The sequence below is a fragment of the Zootoca vivipara genome, chromosome 3 (genome assembly GCF_965207765.1).
Source record: "Zootoca vivipara chromosome 3, rZooViv2.hap1.1, whole genome shotgun sequence".
In the NCBI taxonomy this organism is placed as follows: domain Eukaryota; kingdom Metazoa; phylum Chordata; class Lepidosauria; order Squamata; family Lacertidae; genus Zootoca; species Zootoca vivipara.
The window spans coordinates 55,941,580-55,961,219 of record NC_142586.1 but is presented as its reverse complement, the minus strand read 5'-3'; the positions used below and the strand labels follow the sequence as shown (position 1 = coordinate 55,961,219).

The following is a 19,640-nucleotide window of genomic DNA, read 5'->3' as shown; positions in this document are numbered from 1 at the left end:
TTGGGAATGCAAAAGCTTCTCCTGAAAGCTCCACTGAGGCAGAGAAATTAAAGCTAAGCCACAGTCAATCCATTTTCTAGTAAATAGATGAAGTGCCTAGATACTATGTACAGTTATGCATGCTCATGAATTCTGTTCAGCTCTTATAAGTGAACAAGATACATGTCTGGGATTTATCATCTTCTCAAAGAACAAAAGGAAGTTGGATCCCTTAGATTATTTGTGAAGTATGGTTTGCAGTTCTGGTCCAGAGGAACCTTACAGTTTCATTTCAATGGTATCCTGTGGTGTCCATGAAAAGTGCACGTAACAGATTAAAACAAGAGTGTGCAGTTAGGCCGCATTAAGTACAAGTTTCATTAATGTAATGCCAAAGCATGTTTTGGCATTATATATGGTCCAACCCACTGTGTCTAAGACTGCTGATACCCACTTAGCCAGGATGAAACCCTATTGAACCTGGGATTAAATAAATTGAGATGACACCTATTTTGATGCATTATAAAGCAACTCTGTTAGACCTATAACAAAATGCTGGGATTGCATATATGCTTAACTGGAGGACTGCACTCTTAAATAAGAAAAGAGGTCTGCTAAGTATATTAAAAAACACAGTCTGATTTACAAATTATTATTATTTCAGAAGCAACTTTTTCAATTCCTGATTGTAGGACTTTAGGTTCTAACTTGGATGGCCTGATACACTTTGTTTTTCCACCACCATTTTTGTCACTATTTTTTTTTTGTGTGTCTTAAAAATTCCTTTAGATGCTTACTCTTAAGTCCCACTCTGTTTGATGGGGCTTAGTCCCAAGTGCATTTGGACTTTAGCATAATGATCCATAAATCCTATTGCTTTTACAAAGCAGAGCTTATTGTTCCAAACAGGTTCTCGTGAATAGATAGCTATGAAGTTTAGAAATCAGCTCAAAGGCATCCAGCAAAAGTCTACTCATTCAAACAAAGTCTACTCATTCAAACCTATGGCAGTATAAGAAATACTATTAGATCTCCTTGTCCAGATTTATCCCTCAAAGAGAACAGCAACTGGACAATAGCAATCCTAGAAGCAGGGTGGGGCTGCTTACCTACCTTCGTAACTCCATAGGTGACCCTGAATACAATGTCACTCAATAGGCAGAGAGCCACCATACACAGGTGTTTTAGTACCCAGCATGAGAAGCACATCTCAGCACCATCAGCACCTTTCGTCACTTTCATTGGCTGACCCTTCAGAAAGCTACTAGCAGCATATTTTAGAAGTAGGCTAACTTTTGCAAAACAAGAGATTTTTTTCCCATTAAGCCAAATACTGCAGCCACCTCCAAGTTCCATGATACAGTACCATAGTTGAGACAAATGGTTTCAGCTTTGAAACTGAACTGTAGTGAGACTCGGGCTTGTGTGTCCTCCCCCCCCCCTCCTCCATGGATATGAAGGAGGAGGAAACTGCGTGCAAAAGCCCAATGTTCACCATGGTTCATTCACACAGGAAGAAAGTATGGTTGCTCATTATTACTGAACTAGGCAACTGCATGACGTTATGGTTTTAGAGAATAGAAATGTGCAAGTGTGAAAAGAAGTTGTAGTAGGAAAACTGTGAAATGATAATGCAGACTTGACAGACACACAAAAACCTATCCACTCTGGAGTCCCTCCTGAGGGTGGGTGTTTTTTCCACCATTCAATGAACAGGTCACAACAAAATGCTTTTAAAAAACCCTATACAAGCAATTCCCATTTTGTGCATGTTGGAGGAGCGTGCAACTGCTAATGTGTACACTGTTTTCAGCCCCGGAAGGGGCTGGAACAGGGTAGGTGCAGTACTTCAAAACACAACCTTCATGCAAATGGAGTGTTGCCTGTATAGTTTCAGATGCTGGAGTTTCAGACGCTTCAGAATTCAGTCATTTCTAATATATAATTCATGAACAGAAAATAAACATTACTTTCTTTTTCACAGCTGAAATAGTGCATCCTATTATTCTATTTGTGGGCTCCCAACCCTCTCAGAATGGGAGCACAACTTGGCTGCTTTTACAAAATTCATAGAAAAAGCAATTGTCTAATATGACACAGATTTTTTGTTGGTAATCTAATACCTTTTGGTGGATGAAGTTTGTGTCCTGTTTTCTCGCACCAACCAACTGGGTGAATATCAGAAGAATCAGCATTCCGCCAAAAATCATAACACTCTGGGTATTCGTCAAAGTGAAGTCTAATTCTGTAACCACAAGTCTAAATCCATAGTAGGAAAAAAGAATACAGCAAAAGAAAAACGTGTTTACATTTAAACCAAAAAGTCAATATTAGAAAATTGGTATACGTGCAGTCAGAATCAAGAGTTTTCAAACAAAATGTTGTAGCTTTTTATGAGATAACTTTACTTATTATCCAGAAAAGGGAAGCAATCAGAATACATAGACACAATAGAAAATCAGGTAGTAAGGTTGTAAGACAGTAGTACTGTATATGCACACTAGTCCACATGGGCATCAGAGTATATCGGGCATATGCATGGTATATAAATGAGAAGGCTGGTATTTCTTTTCAACACTATCTTCTATATAGAAGTTTTTCTCCCTCTCTTGATACTAGAATGCAGTGAAGTGAAGATTCAACACAGACAAAAGGAAGTACTTCTTCACACAACATGTAATTAAAACTATGGAATTTGGTACCAAAAGGTGAAGTGATGGCCACCAGCTTTCATGGTGTTATTTCTAATCCCATTTTAAAGCCATTAATAACTGCTTGTCACTTCTGGTACTCACCTCAGCTACTGTAAGCACGCAATACATTGACTGGTGCTCAGGGTCCACTCCTTCTAGTTTCATTCCAACTCTGAATCCATTTTTGTTGTATGGGAAGGATTGATACTGGAAGAAAAAATGTCAAATTTTCTAAGTTCAGCATAAACATTTCTAAAAGATGACCAACGATTTCAAGGGGATGTGGATCTTAGGCCTTCCACTGAACAGATTAAACTATTACCTATTTGTATATTACTTACAAACCTACATGGAAGTTAAAAACATACGAAAACCAATCATTACAAGTTTACTGAAACAGATTGATTTTCAGCAATATCTAAAAGAACTCAATATAAAAGGCCAAATGCACCTCAGTTGCAAGGGCATTCAAGAGTTTCAGTGTAACCACTGAAAAAGTTATACCGGTATCTCTTGTGCAAAGTAGTTCTTAACCCTCCATGAGAGAATTTTTTTGAGAAGACCTAATCTCAGCTCATTACAAGACAAATTAAACACACACTAATGCAATTATCAATTGAATATTTACCATGTAAAATATCATATTATATGAGAACTGTTTTAAAGTTTCATAAGCAAGCAAGCAAGCTAAATTGGTCATGCCAGCCATTTCAAACTTCTTCTATATTTGTACATGGCACCTATTTTTTACCCGACACACAGGCCCCCGTCTGCCTCAAAGAAGCAGTGTTTAAGGTTTCAGCATACCTCTTTAAAAATCTTAGGCGGTGCTGCTGTAGCCTTTTCTTCTTCCAAATACGAAGACCAACTCCATGTTTTCTTTGCCTTTGACATCAAAGCTGGAATTAGAAATTAAAATCTTAATGTAAGCACGATCACAGCTTTGTAACAAATTATATCTGCATAAGCAGTTGTATTATACTATAATTATGGTTGTAACGGTATGAATTACAGTTCTCTTACAATATAATACCATATGCTTCAGATTTATGGTTAATTTCAGTGCTACTCCATTAAGGAGAAGACCAAAGCTACATTTTTCACACCGCTGATCAGCAGCTAGCAAAGATGGATGGTTATTGCCAAAGCAAAAATTACAGATCACACTGTAGAAGGCTATGGAGTTAACCAATACTTCCTAATCCTGTTGTTTTCCTCAAATACATGTATCCACTTTGCTAACAATCTGACTCTATGGCAATTGATTTATACTGCTTTAGGCATCTCCTAGGATTTATTTATTACTGGTTTCTATAAATCTGTCTTAACTTTCAGCATGTGGTTTAGATATGAAATTACTCCCAGGAGATACCAAGCAGGGCCTCACTTCTGGTTTTAAAATGCATGTTCTAAAGAACTATTTGAACAATTCCACATATTTGAGACACAGAAATCCTTGCCAGTATTCAAGCAATTCAATTATCTTAATCTCATTTATACTTCCACTTTAAAGCTCCCCCATGGAACAGTATAACAAAGCCAGAGCAGGAATTTACTCAGCCAAGTAATATAATCGAAGTACTTGGAAGGATGGTGCTCTTCAATCTCTTACTTTACAAAATGCACAATATTTGTTGCATACAACGTCACAAATGGATTCAGATTTGGACTAGTGACTGAAAATGGGCCAACCTAGCTTTTTACAGAGAAACTAGAAATACACCAGCATTATTGTTATAGTAAAGGGCCAGTCTCTTCCAAAACGTGAAACATCATCCCAAATTTCTGGGTATGCATCTAAGGCGTTTGCGTGCACACTGAGGCGTTTACGTGCACACTGAAATACGTAGTTTACAAACATGCACATCATACAAGGACAAATTGTCAGTGAGCAGGAATTGCCTATGGTTCCATTAGGAGTACACACTCAGTGTCCCACATGGGTTTGCTAACGTAACACAGAAGAGGCCCTTTAGATGACAGAAACTGATGAAAAGCTTATACTGATATGGACTCGCATATCAACTTACTCTGTTTTAGAACTGCCATCTCTCTTTTCCTTTTCCGTGTGGCTCTCTGAGAGACTCTTAGTATCCTCCCTTCAGGTTTCTCCTCCTAAATTGCAAAATTAAAGTATACTTCACTGAAGTAACTACGAAGCACACTGGTTTTCGAAATACTTTTTTCAGGTTGCTCACTGCTGTTTTGTCACGTGTTCTCCAAGATATTACAGGGCAATCCTGTGAACATTTATTTGGAAGCAAGTCTATTCAGGTCAATGGGTCTGACTTCCTAATACATGTGTTATATTAGAAACGTATGAAATAAATGGAACAATAAGGTTTTAATAAGGTCCTGAAATGTGTGCTGGGGAGGCCCATGCATGGAATACAGCCTTTGTCTGACATACCCAGGAAAGACACGTCCATTTTGTGCAGCAAAAAGAACTGTCTCCACCACCCATAACTGGCCCACTTTTTCCAGTGGAGAGGACCTGGCTATTTTTATTCATTTTGCTCAGCCTTAGAAATAATTGATAATATAGTGGTAATATAGTGACTAGCAATGCTTTCATCCCACTGCCTGGAATCACTATAATAAAGAAGCATGGAACAGCATGATAACTCAATATACATTTTTTGTTATATTAAACATAAGAACAACAATGATAAAAAGAAGGTAACATAATTATTGACCTTGGTGGAGCTAATATTGAATACCAACCTATATATTAGAAAGGTTATTTATCCTCTACAGGATAACAGTCAGACACCAGTGTCCATAAAAGTTTTTTTTTAGCATTCCTAAAAGCTCTGGGAGTGTGCAACAGCTCAAATAAATGCCTAGGGTCTATGGAAGGAAACTTGCCTTTCTTTTCAGAACTCCCAGGGAACACTTGACCAACCTTAGGACACCAAAATATAAGGTTGGATCAGGCACAGCAGCAATAATCTCACCAGGACACTCACATATTTAAATGGCTATTTAAATAGAAAAAAGCATTCCGTTTACATTTTGCTAAACATTTCAAACACTCCAACCTTAAAAGAACAGAGACATTTAAATGCATCAAGTTTCTGAATGACTGTAAATTGCCAAAACTATATTTACAACCACAGATCAGTTTAACCTATAAACCTGTCAACTGGACCATACTAACCATTTCCTCATACTTCTTGACATTGTCTTCCATAAATTCTCCTTTTGAGGGCGATTTGGTTTTTCTGTTTTGAGTGCCCTTGGAACAGTCCTCATCATTGACTTCGGATACATCTTTGTCCTCCCTTTGCTCTCTAGAATGAAAACAAAATAACAGGAGCTACATTGACTGCAATTTTGAAGAATACATTTTCTAAAGCCGAGTTTGTCTATCTCTTAAAGTTGTTTTGTTTTGTTTTTTTAAGAAAAGAGGAATTGCAAGCGCTAAATTTTTTATTTATAAACACCACAATTAATGCAAGCATACAATAAGCAGTCATTAGCAATGAGGCAAGTTCTTTTAAACAGCAGCACTATTTACACTAGTTATCACATTATTCACACATGCCGACTCTTACTTGTTTTTAATCTGATGTGCACATTTTTGGCTGCAAGATCTTTCTCCAGATACAAAGTCCACTATGGTTCCAGAATGAAAACAATGTTCACAGAAATGAAGCCCGTCTACCTTGCTAGTTTCCTTCAATTTTTGTGGTACTTCTGTCCTTTCTGAGAAAGCTATACAATGGAAAGCACAGCAAATGTTTTAGGCTGTCAATGGTGAAAACTAGCAGGCATATTTGTAAACCACATGAAGCAAAAGATGCCACTGAAAGATATGACTTAGCTAAGACTTGCCAAGAATGGAACTGGCACATTCATTCATGCTACTTTGAAAAAGTGCTTCAGGCTTTTAGACAACTCTGTGCTAACATTTTACTAAAAACCTTACTGGTTTTCGCCTCTTCCTCAACAGCAGTCTAACCAGTACAGTAACAACTATCATTTCTACCAAGTGGTTTGCAGGTTTCAGAATTTAATTTGTTAAAATATTAACTATCTTTCAATATTCCAGAGAAGAAGCTAATATTAAAGAAAATGTCAGGAACATAATCATAGTGAAACTTCAAGAATATCACCATTTTGTTCTGAAGACAGAAATTTGTCTTATGATTCTGACCTTCTTGAGCAGTTGGCACCATCCAGGTTGTGGTAGCTGTAGCCTTCTTAACACTTTCCATCTCTGTTTCATCAGTGATTACTTCTAGGGCACCAAATTCATTCACACGAAACTAATTTTAAAAACAGGTAAGAATTAGGGGTGGGGGGAATATTGCTAGAAAGGTAAAGATCTACGTATTGACGTTTAATCTATAACGGTTTGACACCTAATAGTTGACAGCCTCCATAATGCCTACTGACACCACTTGGTTAAAAAAAAAGAGAGAAAAGTAAACAGACACTTCTACATTTCACCTCTGTAGAAGCTTCCTTCACATCCATGTTAATATATACCAGCAGACACATGGAAAGCTGGGGATAGGATGATATCTGTGCCCATGGACCAAGACAGTAGCTTATATTGCACACTGCTTGTCAGGTCTGTTGCTCAAATGAGGACCCCAAGAGGCATTTCTAAGGGAAACCTTTCTAGGGAAAGTGAAATCCTGAAGTATTACAAGATCTTGAAACAGAGAATCAATGAATGGAGGTTGAGAACATTTTTCACAGTTTGGATAATCCATAATCACAGATCACATCCAAGCGAACAAATCCTAAAAAGTTATAGTCCACCACAAATCTTTTTTACTAGCTTGCTTGCCACAAAATCATGTTTGTTAATCATCTACAAGCTCAGTGACAGTCTAAAAGAAATAAACTAACGAACTCTCTTCTTGTTTACATGAGATTCACTGCCTAACTCCGTCTTTGACATAAGCCAGAACTTTCCAAACTGTGTGTCATGATAAGTTAGTGTGTTAGCTGCAGTGTGTAGGTGTGTCATGCAAACGCTCCCCACACTCCTTCAAGGGCTGGAAAGGGGTTAGTTTAACCTCCGGTTTTGCTAGTGAAACTGAATTACCGTGTCACAAAATGATGCATGCCTAAAAAGTGTGTAACCAACATGAAAAGTTTGGAAAGCTCTGACAAATGCAAACAAGCAAGTGGCTATTTACATGCCTGATCACAATCTTTCAAAATATGAAGTACTTCACAAATCAGACCTTCGGGGGGGAAAACTATTGAACAGCAGTGAACACTATCAAATATGGAGAACTTACGTCTCTATCCTACCTTTTGGAAATTAATTTATAACCAAGCTATTTCCTGAACTGAACTAAGAAATCAGTGGTGGGCCATCAGCATCTGCTCAGTCTACGGAATCACTCCCGCATGAGCAGGATTGCAGGCAAAACCTCAACCCTTTCCCCTTCTCAGCTGCTTACCCCATGTGTGTGCCCTCCACACAACCTGCTTATTAAGCATTCATCAATTTGTTTCTTGGGACAATGCTGGCTATTTAATGAGCATTATTTTTATTGGTTTATGGGGAGGATAGATGACGATGTGTCAAAGCAAGTGTTATCTCACTTTCCAGTGTTTTTTCCTGTCACTTTCCTTATAGCAAAAAGCTCAGTATTTTGAGGAAGGTTTGCTGGCAAAAAAACTGTGAAAACTGAATTTGCCAGTATGCGATATTATCTCATCCAACGACAGTGATAGTCTGGAAGCGATCTTCAGTTTCAGCAGGAGGAAATAGCTGAGGTACATCATACAGTGTAACATACACTGGGGATCAGAGGAGAAGCGTTTGAGGAGGTCAACTGAGCAGCCAGTCTCTCCCTTTCCAGTTTCTACTATATACAGATAGGAAAACAGAAAAAGGGGGAAGAAAAATACCGTAGGTGCAAAGAAAAAAAAATGCAGCTCACCACTACCATCTAGTGGTCATTATAAACATGTATCATAATTCCATTAAATATATATCTGAGAACGAGCTTTTTTTGAGGACCCTAACTCCTTCTATGCAAACAAGAGAAGGGAGGCAGTGACAGCTTTGAAAGTTTGTCAGCCATCTGCTGCTTTTGTTTTGCCGATGTTCAATTTTAGACGGCAAGTTCCTCTGAGGAGCCTGTTGTTTTATACTTGGTAAAGCTCAATGCTCACTGATGATGGCATCATCATCAATATCCTCATTACCACCATCAATTTAACATCACAGGAGCAAGAAATGGGGAAAGTGGGCATATATAGTTTTATTTTTCACTTTTTGCTCATGAATGGTAAAATGGAAAACCTTTTCTTACTTATCACCTCAAATAGTATCTCAATCATTTCTATAATTGTACTTTCCTCTCCCAGCAACTCCTTGTTGGAAAAGGAACTATGGGACCCACACTCAAGCAGATGCGCAAAGGGGGAAATGTCAGGGCCTCAAAATAGTGTTCCATCCCCCACGTTTCCTGAAAAGCAGGGTGTGTGGGTGTGTGCTGTGAGAATAAACCTGCTTTGTTTCAAATCACTTTTTCATGTTGCTGTTTACACCAATGAGGTACGAGTACCTTTTCACCCAATGACCATTATATCTGTCCCCGCACATCAAACTGTGCATGTGCTATCACGTGTGCATGTGCAACGGCTGTCTGAATGTAGTCACCTCAGGTTAACAGTGACTTCCTTTTCCTAATCAGATGGAAGCTTGTTTGAGGGAAAGAGCATCAAACAGGAGTATTTGCTCTTTCCCTCCTTTGCTGCAGGACAGAAGGTTGCAGCCGTTGCTCGCTTCCCCCATAGTCTTCCCTGGTTGGTTGTTTTTACTCCTCCCTCCCTCTCATCACCTTAACTTCTCTTCCCCCCCCCCTGAATTTCTTCAAACAACTGTACTCAGAACTCTCTCAGTTTTATCAGACAAAACCTATTCAGTCCCTTAAAAAGCAAAAAAAAAGGTTGTGTTCCAGGATCCCAAAGGCTTTCATTTCATAATTTACTATTATAGTCCTAAGGAAGCATTTCTTTCCTTTTAACACATTTCCTTCATCCACCGTTCTCGTGCTAATCCTGAAAGCCAGTAGCCTTGTGTTCTCAAGGTCAGCACTCAAGCAATGCTAATAGATCACCATCACCAGTATAAGTAATTGATATTAATAAGGCTTTCCAAGAAAAGAAGCGGAGTAACTGCAGGTGGTATAAAACCAGGTTTGAGTGGACCTTTGTCTCTTTCTTCACCTGCAAGGTCAATAGGTTCTCCATCTGCTTTTTCTGGGCAAAAAAAAACTTGGGTATATGTATTTTCAGGAGGATTTAAAAATTAATCCATTCACTTGTTTGGATGCAATGATAACATACTGGGCATGCTTGTAATTTCCACTTTGAAAATATGGCACTTGAGAGGCACAAAAGCCTAAAATACTCCATATACTGCCTCTCCACCAGGAAGCAATTTTAAATTATTGCAGCTTGTCCAATTTGATAGAAGCACTTGAATCCAGAGGTGATGGTGATTGTGTGCACTCATCAGAGTGATTCAAAAAAGCAGAGTACTTCACATTTATATATGCTCTTCAGCTTAGAAGATATCAACTCTTCTAGTCCTCTACACAGCACACAGCAATTGTAAAGCACTGAAGTGTTTCTGATTTGAAGACGCTGCTTAGCCTGCCAAATGGAAAAGTTCCAAACCTCGAAATCCTGCACTAGACTATGATTGTTTCACATGCGAAGATCCCTTTCCTCCCCCCGCAATTTGTACATTTAGAAATCACAATGTAGAATGTTATACACAAATCTGAACAAGCCCGCAAAACTTCAATTTGCTTGCAAACAATCTTCAAACTGGAAAAATAGGTCAAGGCAAAGTATAAAATTGCTTACTATAAATAATACAACACTCAGCACTAAATACAAAAAAATATATAATTTCTGGTCTTGTGTGAATTTTTTAGAAGAAAAACTTTCAAAAGGCTTGCAATTCAGTGTAAAGATCTACCTACTAATAATAAAATCTCTCTTGTGAAATGGTTTTCCTGTTCATTACTCTTCTATTGCAGCCAGGAAGATGTTGTTGTTGTTGTTTAGTCATTTAGTCGTGTCCGACTCTTCGTGACCCCATGGACCAGAGCACGCCAGGCACTCCTGTCTTGCACTGCCTCCCGCAGTTTGGTCAAACTCATGTTCGTAGCTTCGAGAACACTGTCCAACTATCTTGTCCTCTGTCGTCCCCTTCTCCTAGTGCTCTCAATCTTTCCCAACATCAGGGTCTTTTCCAAGGATTCTTCTCTTCTCATGAGGTGGCCAAAGTATTGGAGCCTCAGCTTCACAATCTGTCCTTCCAGTGAGCACTCAGGGCTGATTTCCTTCAGAATGGATAGATTTCATCTTCTTGCAGTCCATGGGACTCTCAAGAGTCTCCTCCAGCACCATAATTCAAAAGCATCAATTCTTCGGCGATTAGCCTTCTTTATGGTCCAGCTCTCACTTCCATACATCACTACTGGGAAAACCATAGCTTTAACTATACGGACCTTTGTCGGCAAGGTGATGTCTCTGCTTTTTAAGATGCTGTCTAGGTTTGTCATTGCTTTTCTCCCAAGAAGCAGGCGTCTTTTAATTTCGTGACTGCTGGGATGTATCTGCAGTGATCAAGGAGCCCAAGAAAGTAAAATCTCTCACTGCCTCCATTTCTTCCCCTTCTATTTGCCAGGAGGTGATGGGACCAGTGGCCATGATCTTGGTTTTTTTGATGTTGAGCTTCAGACTATATTTTGCGCTCTCCTCTTTCACCCTCATTAAAAGGTTCTTTAATTCCTCCTCACTTTCTGCCATCAAGGTTGTGTCATCTGCATATCTGAGGTTGTTGATATTTCTTCCGGCAATCTTAATTCCGGCTTGGGATTCATCTAGTCCAGCCTTTCGCATGATGAATTCTGCATATAAGTTAAATAAGCAGGGAGACAATATACAACCTTGTCGTACTCCTTTCCCAATTTTGAACCAATCAGTTGTTCCATATCCAGTTCTAACTGTAGCTTCTTGTCCCACATAGAGATTTCTCAGGAGACAGATGAGGTGATCAGGCACTCCCATTTCTTTAAGAACTTGCCAAAGTTTGCTGTGGTCGACACAGTCAAAGGCTTTTGCATAGTCAATGAAGCAGAAGTAGACGTTTTTCTGGAACTCTCTAGCTTTCTCCATAATCCTGCGCATGTTTGCTATTTGGTCTCTGGTTCCTCTGCCCTTTCGAAATCCAGCTTGCACTTCTGGGAGTTCTCGGTCCACATACTGCCTAAGCCTGCCTTGTAGAATTTTAAGCATAACCTTGCTAGCGTGTGAAATGAGCGCAATTGTGCGGTAGTTGGAGCATTCTTTGGCACTGCCCTTCTTTGGAACTGGGATGTAGACAACAGGCATACAGCCAGGAAGATATTTACAGCTAACTGTAAGGCTAGAATGGCTGGTGATGTGACCGTAAGGACTTGCCCTGTGTGTGCCTGAGTTCAATTATTTGAGTTATCAGAAGCAATCTGCTGTAGATCAAACTGCTGATCAATTATGATTCAAATCACACAGCTCTATTTTGAGTTTCTTCAGGTCCCTCTCTCTTCTATGATTCTACTAAATATTTCCAGGACAGACTCCAGAGCATGGCAGCGTGGGCATTTCCTGCAGTCCTCAATGCCCTCTCCAATCTTTGAAAGGAGAACCCAAGAACATCAGAAGCAGTTATTTGTGAATTCTCAGTTTGCACTCTCCATCTCTTTCAGGTGAAGGATGACTTCAGAGGGCTCCAAAGTCTGAGAGCCAGAAAGAGGCATTTGAGAATAATAGAACAGTACTGTACTGAAAATTGACTTGCTTTTCCCACAACGTGGTTGCTATCTCCCATTGCTGCTGTTTGTGGACCCTGGTCAGTTATGATAAGGTACATATGGCTGGAAGCTAGGGTATCTTCCTACTACCACTTGCCCTGAGCAGACGCCATACAAACATTCACAGGATTATTGCATTAAAGATCAAATATGTACTGGAGAGCTAGCAAGGACTGACTGAGAAACTGCTCATGGTAAAAGGCGAAAGATTTATACGATCTGAGGTGAAACCAGTATATAACGTCACATGCGAATAACCGAGTGTCCACATACCATTTGCATACACAGATGACACCCCAGCGCAAGGTAAAACCCTGTTTTGTGGACCTCAAAACTCAGACAGCAGACACTACCGGGCATGCTGGGAAATAGAACCCAGAAGCTGCGTCTCCAAGGGCGGAACAGAGTGCATCCTGGGAAATAGAAGGCCGAATCTGCGTCTCAGCAACCAATATGCTATAACTGCCAGAACGGCCATTTCTCCACAAAGGGCCACGCCGGGATCCTGCCCCTAGCCACCCACGTCCCAAAACATGTCAGCTCAGGTTTGCAGGGGACGGAGCTGGGGACTCGCCTGTGTTGCAGCTGGGGGCAGGACGGGGGCAGGATAGCTCAGGTTTGCAGGGAACGGAACTGGGAACCCACAGCAACACGTGGCAGGGCCAGCTAGTCGAGAGAGAGAAAGAGAAAGAGAAAGAGAAAGAGAAAGAGAAAGAGAAAAAGAAAGAGAAAGAGAGAGAGAGAGAGATGTAAAGTGGCCATGTGGGTGTGTCTCCACTTTTCTCCAAAACCGCTTGAACGATTGCGTTCAAATTTTGACACAACGTCCCAAGCAAATATGCGAGTGACCATATACAGTTCGCGTAGACAGATGTCACACCTAGGCCACGTAAAACCCCACTCCGTGTTTCAGAACTCACAACTCGAAAGTGCGAAAGTGCATGCTGGGAAATAGAAGCCAGAAGCTCCGTCTCCAAGGCCAAGCCGAGATCATGACGTCACCAACTGACATGCTATAACTACTATTCCTCCACAAAGGCCAACGGCGGGATCCTGCCCCTAGCCCCTCACGTCCAACTGTCACAGACAGACCACACCACACCGACACCGCGCTGAAAAGTGGACCACGCTCTGCCGTTCCCCCCCCCCAACGGCAAATACCTGACATACAGGCCAGGATACGCCGATGACACCGGGGGACTTACAGGGGTGAGCTGGGGGGACCGAGGAGGGGGGTGGGAGAAGTCACAGGGATGAGCCGGGGGGGAGTGCAGGGAGGGTGGGGGGGCCTCACAGGGATGTGCCAGGGAATGGGGAGAGGAGGGGACGCGGTAGTTCATGGATCGGGACAGGATGGGGACACTCACTGGGATGAACCGAGGGATGGAGGGAGGAGGGGTCAAAATATCTCAAACAAAAGGGGCCTATGAAGGTGAGGGGAGTCTGAAGGGGGACTCTGAGGATCCATTTAACAGACTGAGCCACAGCAATGCATGGCCGGGCCAGCTAGTCACCTATATAAATACAATAATAGTAATAATCTATTATAATGTCCTTTCGGGCTCAGTACTGTATATGCACTGAGAATTAGGAGTCCTGTCCTTTGTGTATTATTTATTATTCCGTTCCTCCTTAGCAAAAGCAATGCTAGAGGCTCTTATTTTGTCCCATAGCAGTTGAGCACTGGACTACCATAGTACTCTGTTTGCTATTTAACACATACATATCACAAGAGGAAGATTTTGGACTGAATGAGGCCAAAAAAACCTCTCAAATTCAGTCTAGTCAAGAGATATGAACTGTTGGTGGATGGTTTGATCAATGTAGGAGGTGCTGTTCAACCTATTCTGGGCAGGGTTGCCTTCTCACTAAAGGAGCAAGTCCAGAGTTTGTATTTGCTGTTCAATATAGCCTATAGCTTGGATATCAAGTGGCATTCATGATATGAAACATATTTTACCAGTAAAGGTTGATAGGCCAGCTGTGGCATATCCTGGAGAGAGAGAGAGAGTTTTGACACACTTATCCATTCCCTAGTAACATCAAGACTTGCCCTTTATACAGCACTAAGTTGTATGTATATATGTCTCTGCATCTATGGTTACATTACGTTTTTCAGAGCCTATTTAGGATTATAAAATGTTACCTTCAGATCACTTCCAGGCAAGGTACCAATTCCGTCCTTCCAGTCCATTACACTAAATACATCAAAGTCTTGCCCACTTCCACTAGAAGTTGGTTCATTCATGGTGCATATACTGTAAAATAAATAAGACAGGAGATATGAAAATGTTATCTCTGATCCAAACATCTGATCCCTCAAGATGTTTATGTATGCCTACATAAACAGAGATGTAAAATTGTGGTGGCTTTTTTCTTTTTCTTTTGTGAATGGGGTAGGTGGGTAGGGAAACAGCACATGCACCCCATTCTGAGGGACAGTATTTCTATTTTTGTCTTTGTACTTTATTATACTTTTTTTAAAAAAAATCTAACATTCTCATAAAAAATCTGATTCGCTTCCACAAAATGTTACATTTGAGTCACTTTCACACCATATATCACATGATTTTCAATCATCGTTTCACCTGCCCCACAATATTTATAACCTATTGTAAATAATTTCAAAATTCATAGCTAATCAACACTTTTATTAAAACCAGCCAAAACATCACAAAATACCAAAATAGTTTCTGAGTTCACCAAAGCTCCTAATCAGACTGGATATTAAGCAAATTGGGGGAGGGGCAGGGGAGTGGATGGAAGAGAGAGGTACAGTAGAAAACTGGGTTAGATGGTGATGCTGCGAAGTCTAAATTTAGCCAGAAATAGGAGGATAGGAAGAGATAGCAGATTTAATCGGATTAGGCTCTACTGTGCTGTGTAGGTTTCAGGTCACACCTAGGACTGCTGGGAAAATGAAAGAAATAATGGTTCCAATTTTTGAAAATATAAAATCCGGCAGTTGCCTGGATTTTAGCCTTAAGTGAAATACATCTGGCATAACACTTAAAATCTATATCTAACTTTGCTAATATCAAAACTGTCACATTTCTAGTTATCTGCATTCTCCACCTGTGTGTTTTGCTTAAAGCTGGAAACAAATATGGATAACTACTGGGTTATATATTTGACTGGAATTTAAAAGTCCTATGTTCATCCATAAACGAGCTTCTTCTAGTTTTCTCTAATGCTGTTTCAGAGAGTCTCCCAACCCTCAAGCAGCAAGAAAGCACCTATTATAAAGCCATGGTGCTACCTGCCATTGTAATAATAATTTTAAGATGCTGTTGCTCGTGGACTTATAAAAAAGCACCAGTAACAGAGTAGGACACATGGGAAATGTTGGGCATTAGAGAAGAATTATCTAAAACCCAACCTAGAGTAGATGAAGGTTATATTGTTCCTTCACATGAACTCTCCAGGTCATACTTGAGCGTTCCTTCACTTGAACAACCATAATATAAAAGCCAGGAACTCAGAGATCCTGGTGATAACAATTTCCGTGATTTCGAAGGCTGAAAACTGTGCATCTGAATTGCAGAAGTTACAACAGCCAAGATCTGTAAACTCCCCACTCAAATGAACTCCCACCAAACAATGAGCCAGAAGGGACTCTTCCCACACTTCTAGTTGGAACCGCATGAACTTTTTCCCTTTAGGGGAAAAATACTAGATCAGGCATCTCCAAACTGCGGCCCTCCAGATGTTTTGGCCTACAACTCCCATGATCCCTAGCTAACAGGACCAGTGGTCAGAGATGATGTGAATTGTAGTCCAAAACTTTTGGAGGGCCAAAGTTTGGGGATGCCTGTACTAGATCATGGAATGCTGTGTGCTTCACGGTGGTGAAGCAGAGGCTAAAATTCTATGCATGCTTTCTGGGAAATAAGTCCCAATAGATGCAATAGGACTTGCTTCCAAGTAAACCTATAAAGATACAAAATCTATTTATCCTCAAAAACAGATGATACAGTCAAGAGGACTACGTTCAATAGAACTAGGTCCTATTTAAACCTAAAGGTAAAAAAAAGCTAAGGGATCCCTGGGCGGTTAAATCCAGTCAAATTCAGCTATGGGGGTTTGGCACTCATCTTGCTTTCAGGCTGAGGGAGGTGGTGTTTGTCTACAGACAGCTTTCCGGGTCATGTGGCCAGCATGAATAAACCACTTCTGGCGCAATGGAACACCGTAAAGGAAGCAAGAGAGCATGGAAACACCATTTACCTTCCCACCGCAGTGGTACCTATTTATCTACTCACACTGGTATGCTTTCAAACTGCTAGGTTGGTAGGAGCTGGGACAAAACAACAGGAGTTTACCCCGTCATGCAGATTCAAAGTGCCAACCTTATGTTCAGCAAGCTCAAAAGACTCGGTGGTTTAGACCACAGAGCCACCCACACCCCTATTTAAGCCTAAAGACTGCTAACGTGGTTCCACGTTTTGGTAGATCTTACTCACTAATAGCTTGAGCTAGACAACAACAAAAAAAAACCCTTTACGATCTGCAATTACGTCTCTCAAAACAGTTAAAAGCAGCAATACCTATTATCAACAGATATAACTGGTCTTCAACTTTCGTTCAATATAGTAGAAATGATGTTACCCTTTATGGCCTTTTCTCGTGCTCTCAGCCTGTTTGCTTCTCTCCTTTTCTCCTCCCTTCCACATACACACTCACATTTATGTTAGTTTTTAGACTTTGTATGGCTGAAAGAAAGGGGCTATTCAAAACTACTTGTTCTTATGCTAAATAATCACCATCTTCAGCACTGCAGTACCACTTATCCAGCTTTTCTTTAGAAAGGCAGGAGAGAAACAACAACATAGCTAACCTGTTGCACCAAAGCTTTTACACTCCCCAAGTAGTTATTGCCACCACACAGCCCAAATATCTGTGATTAGAACTTGTAAGACTATTCCACAATGGCTAAAATGGCATAGAAAACACTTTGAAAAGATTGCCTGGACAAGCTCTTATAGTTATGACTCATGATCAGTGTAGTAAGTCGATCTGAAAAATATCTAGCAGCTATTTGCTTGGGGGGGGGGAGAACTACCAATAATCTATCTTTATTTTTTGCTTTTATATACCCTAGAATTCTCAAGTTCTGGGCCTAGATTTTTCTGACAGAAAGAAGAATGAACTATCCTCTTTCACAATGACTATTAACTTTGATTAAGCTCAATACATACGGTATTGGATACACATCCAATCCCCAGTTATGCTCTTTTATTCAACTGTATTTGCCGTTTTAAAATGCACTACAGTATATTTTTCTGCCATATGCATTATATGTAATTGGCAATAATTTTAACATAAACTGAAAATTCCAGGCTTCCAAACCTATCTATAAGCAGGCAAAATAATCTCTGAGACCATTGAAGCCTGCTTGCATAGTGAAGGAAGCAAATTTTGAAAGGAACAACTTTAACTAAACAGCATTCTTATAGAAAACAGAATCTACCTCTGTTGATATCAGCTCAAACGGTACCTTTCAATAGGTGAGATTATAATGCAGAGATAGCAAATTCTAGAAACACGGCCAGATACTAGACAAATAACCATAATCATAATGCAGTCTGTACGACAGGAATAACCTATAGGCTTGAACTCAGACTCGGTTAGTTGAATTAAAGTCCAATTAATTTCAGTGGACATTGAGCCATGAACAACTCAGCTCCTCAATTTAAATGGAAACGGTGTTCATCTTAGTCTGGATATGACTCTTGTTTTACACTTGCAAGTAACTTGGAAAGAATACTACTGTATAGTGTTACCCATGTTGAATAGCTTTGTGAAACAATGTTGTGTGTCAGCTTCCTTCTTCTGTGCATTTTAATAACTTCTATTGAAAGGATCATAAAATGCGAAGAGGTTTAAAATTAATCCAATAAATGTGTTTGCACTTCTTTAGAAAGCCTACTGTTGTCTAAGGGATTATTCACATTTCCTCTTGTCCTGCTGCTTCCACCCCAGAGAAAACTGCTCTTTAGCATTCGACAAATCAGGTTTCCTCTAGATTGACATGTGCTCCAATTTAGCTTTAAAAAAAGGTGTTTCCCTGGGAAAGGAGAGGAGCAAAGGGGAAAACACTTGAACCCATGCTTGAAAATTGCAGGTCAAGCGGAAAAACACTCAGATCTGTACTCTCTAGGCATGAGACAAATGGTTGTGTGGATGAGTCCCAAAAGCAATTACGACTCTCTTCTTACAGTATCTGGTGGCCTCTTCTACACCAATGGCAACTCTTTGTATTAAAACGAAAATCAGAGCTAAGCAATAAGAACCAACAAAAGTGTCAGAAAATAGCGAGCAAACTATTGTGCTCCCCAGAACACTTGTGATGTCATTTGCTAATTAATGCAGATTAATGTAGACATCATCAAAAGCTGTTTATGCTCATTTCACTGCAATGTTTCAACAGTTTGTATTGCTTATTTTTAATTTTTTTAAGCCACCTGAAACTTTGGGAGAAGTAATAACTTTCCCTTTCCACAGCATGTAACCTGAAAACATTTGAACCATATACATTCTTATCTGAAAGTAACAGACAGGGCCCTACTTCTCCCTGCATCAATTTCTAATATGTGGTTATTTAAATGTGCTAGAGGTAGAATTGGTGCAACCAAAGCAGCACATGACAGCTGATCCTTAAAAAAAAAATTAACACATTGTCACAGAAATAATTGCCTTTAAGTGTATCTTCTCTTGGAGCCCATTATAGTTGACAAAAAAACACCTCTCATTTTTAAATGGACTTGAATACAGAAAAGATTAAAGAATTTGGAGATTTAGATCTAAAAATTCTTCTGCAAAGGTCGTAAGACTAATGAAAGCAGTATTTATAAATAGCAAATATCATAAAATTTATAAAAAGACTGTAGAAACTATAGAGATTTAACTGTATGCTGTACAGTAGCTGCAATCTTAGACTCGGATGTGTGTACTGGGCCCAGTATACATGTAAGACCACAATCTACACATAGTGAGTTCGCCATAAACTGTTATTAAGCCTTAGATGACACACCAGTTAGGAAGCTAGGTAAGAACTTTATTGCCTCTGTTAAACAGTAACAGAAAAAGCAACTGGTGGATCTTGACTCCACCACTATACTGT

At 39.9% G+C, this 19,640-nt stretch overlaps 1 protein-coding gene across 12 annotated transcripts in view; it reads right to left on the bottom strand.

Moving 5' to 3' along the window:
* L3MBTL3 (L3MBTL histone methyl-lysine binding protein 3) overlaps window positions 1-19,640 on the bottom strand; it is a 56,805-nt gene that overhangs the window by 30,939 nt on the left and 6,226 nt on the right. For 11 of the 12 annotated variants that reach the window (XM_035109022.3, XM_035109014.3, XM_035109016.3 and 8 more), the window contains exons 2-9: window positions 14,664-14,775; window positions 6,832-6,943; window positions 6,230-6,389; window positions 5,833-5,965; window positions 4,703-4,787; window positions 3,480-3,571; window positions 2,775-2,879; window positions 2,103-2,238 (exon numbers count right to left, since the gene is read on the bottom strand). In XM_035109022.3, coding sequence (XP_034964913.2) covers window positions 2,103-2,238; window positions 2,775-2,879; window positions 3,480-3,571; window positions 4,703-4,787; window positions 5,833-5,965; window positions 6,230-6,389; window positions 6,832-6,943; window positions 14,664-14,765 — 925 coding nt within the window. In that variant the 5' untranslated portion in view covers window positions 14,766-14,775. Of the gene's footprint in view, window positions 1-2,102; window positions 2,239-2,774; window positions 2,880-3,479; window positions 3,572-4,702; window positions 4,788-5,832; window positions 5,966-6,229; window positions 6,390-6,831; window positions 6,944-14,663; window positions 14,776-17,125; window positions 17,279-19,640 lie in introns of those variants that run through there. The other variant, XM_088666132.1, reaches the window with a different exon arrangement.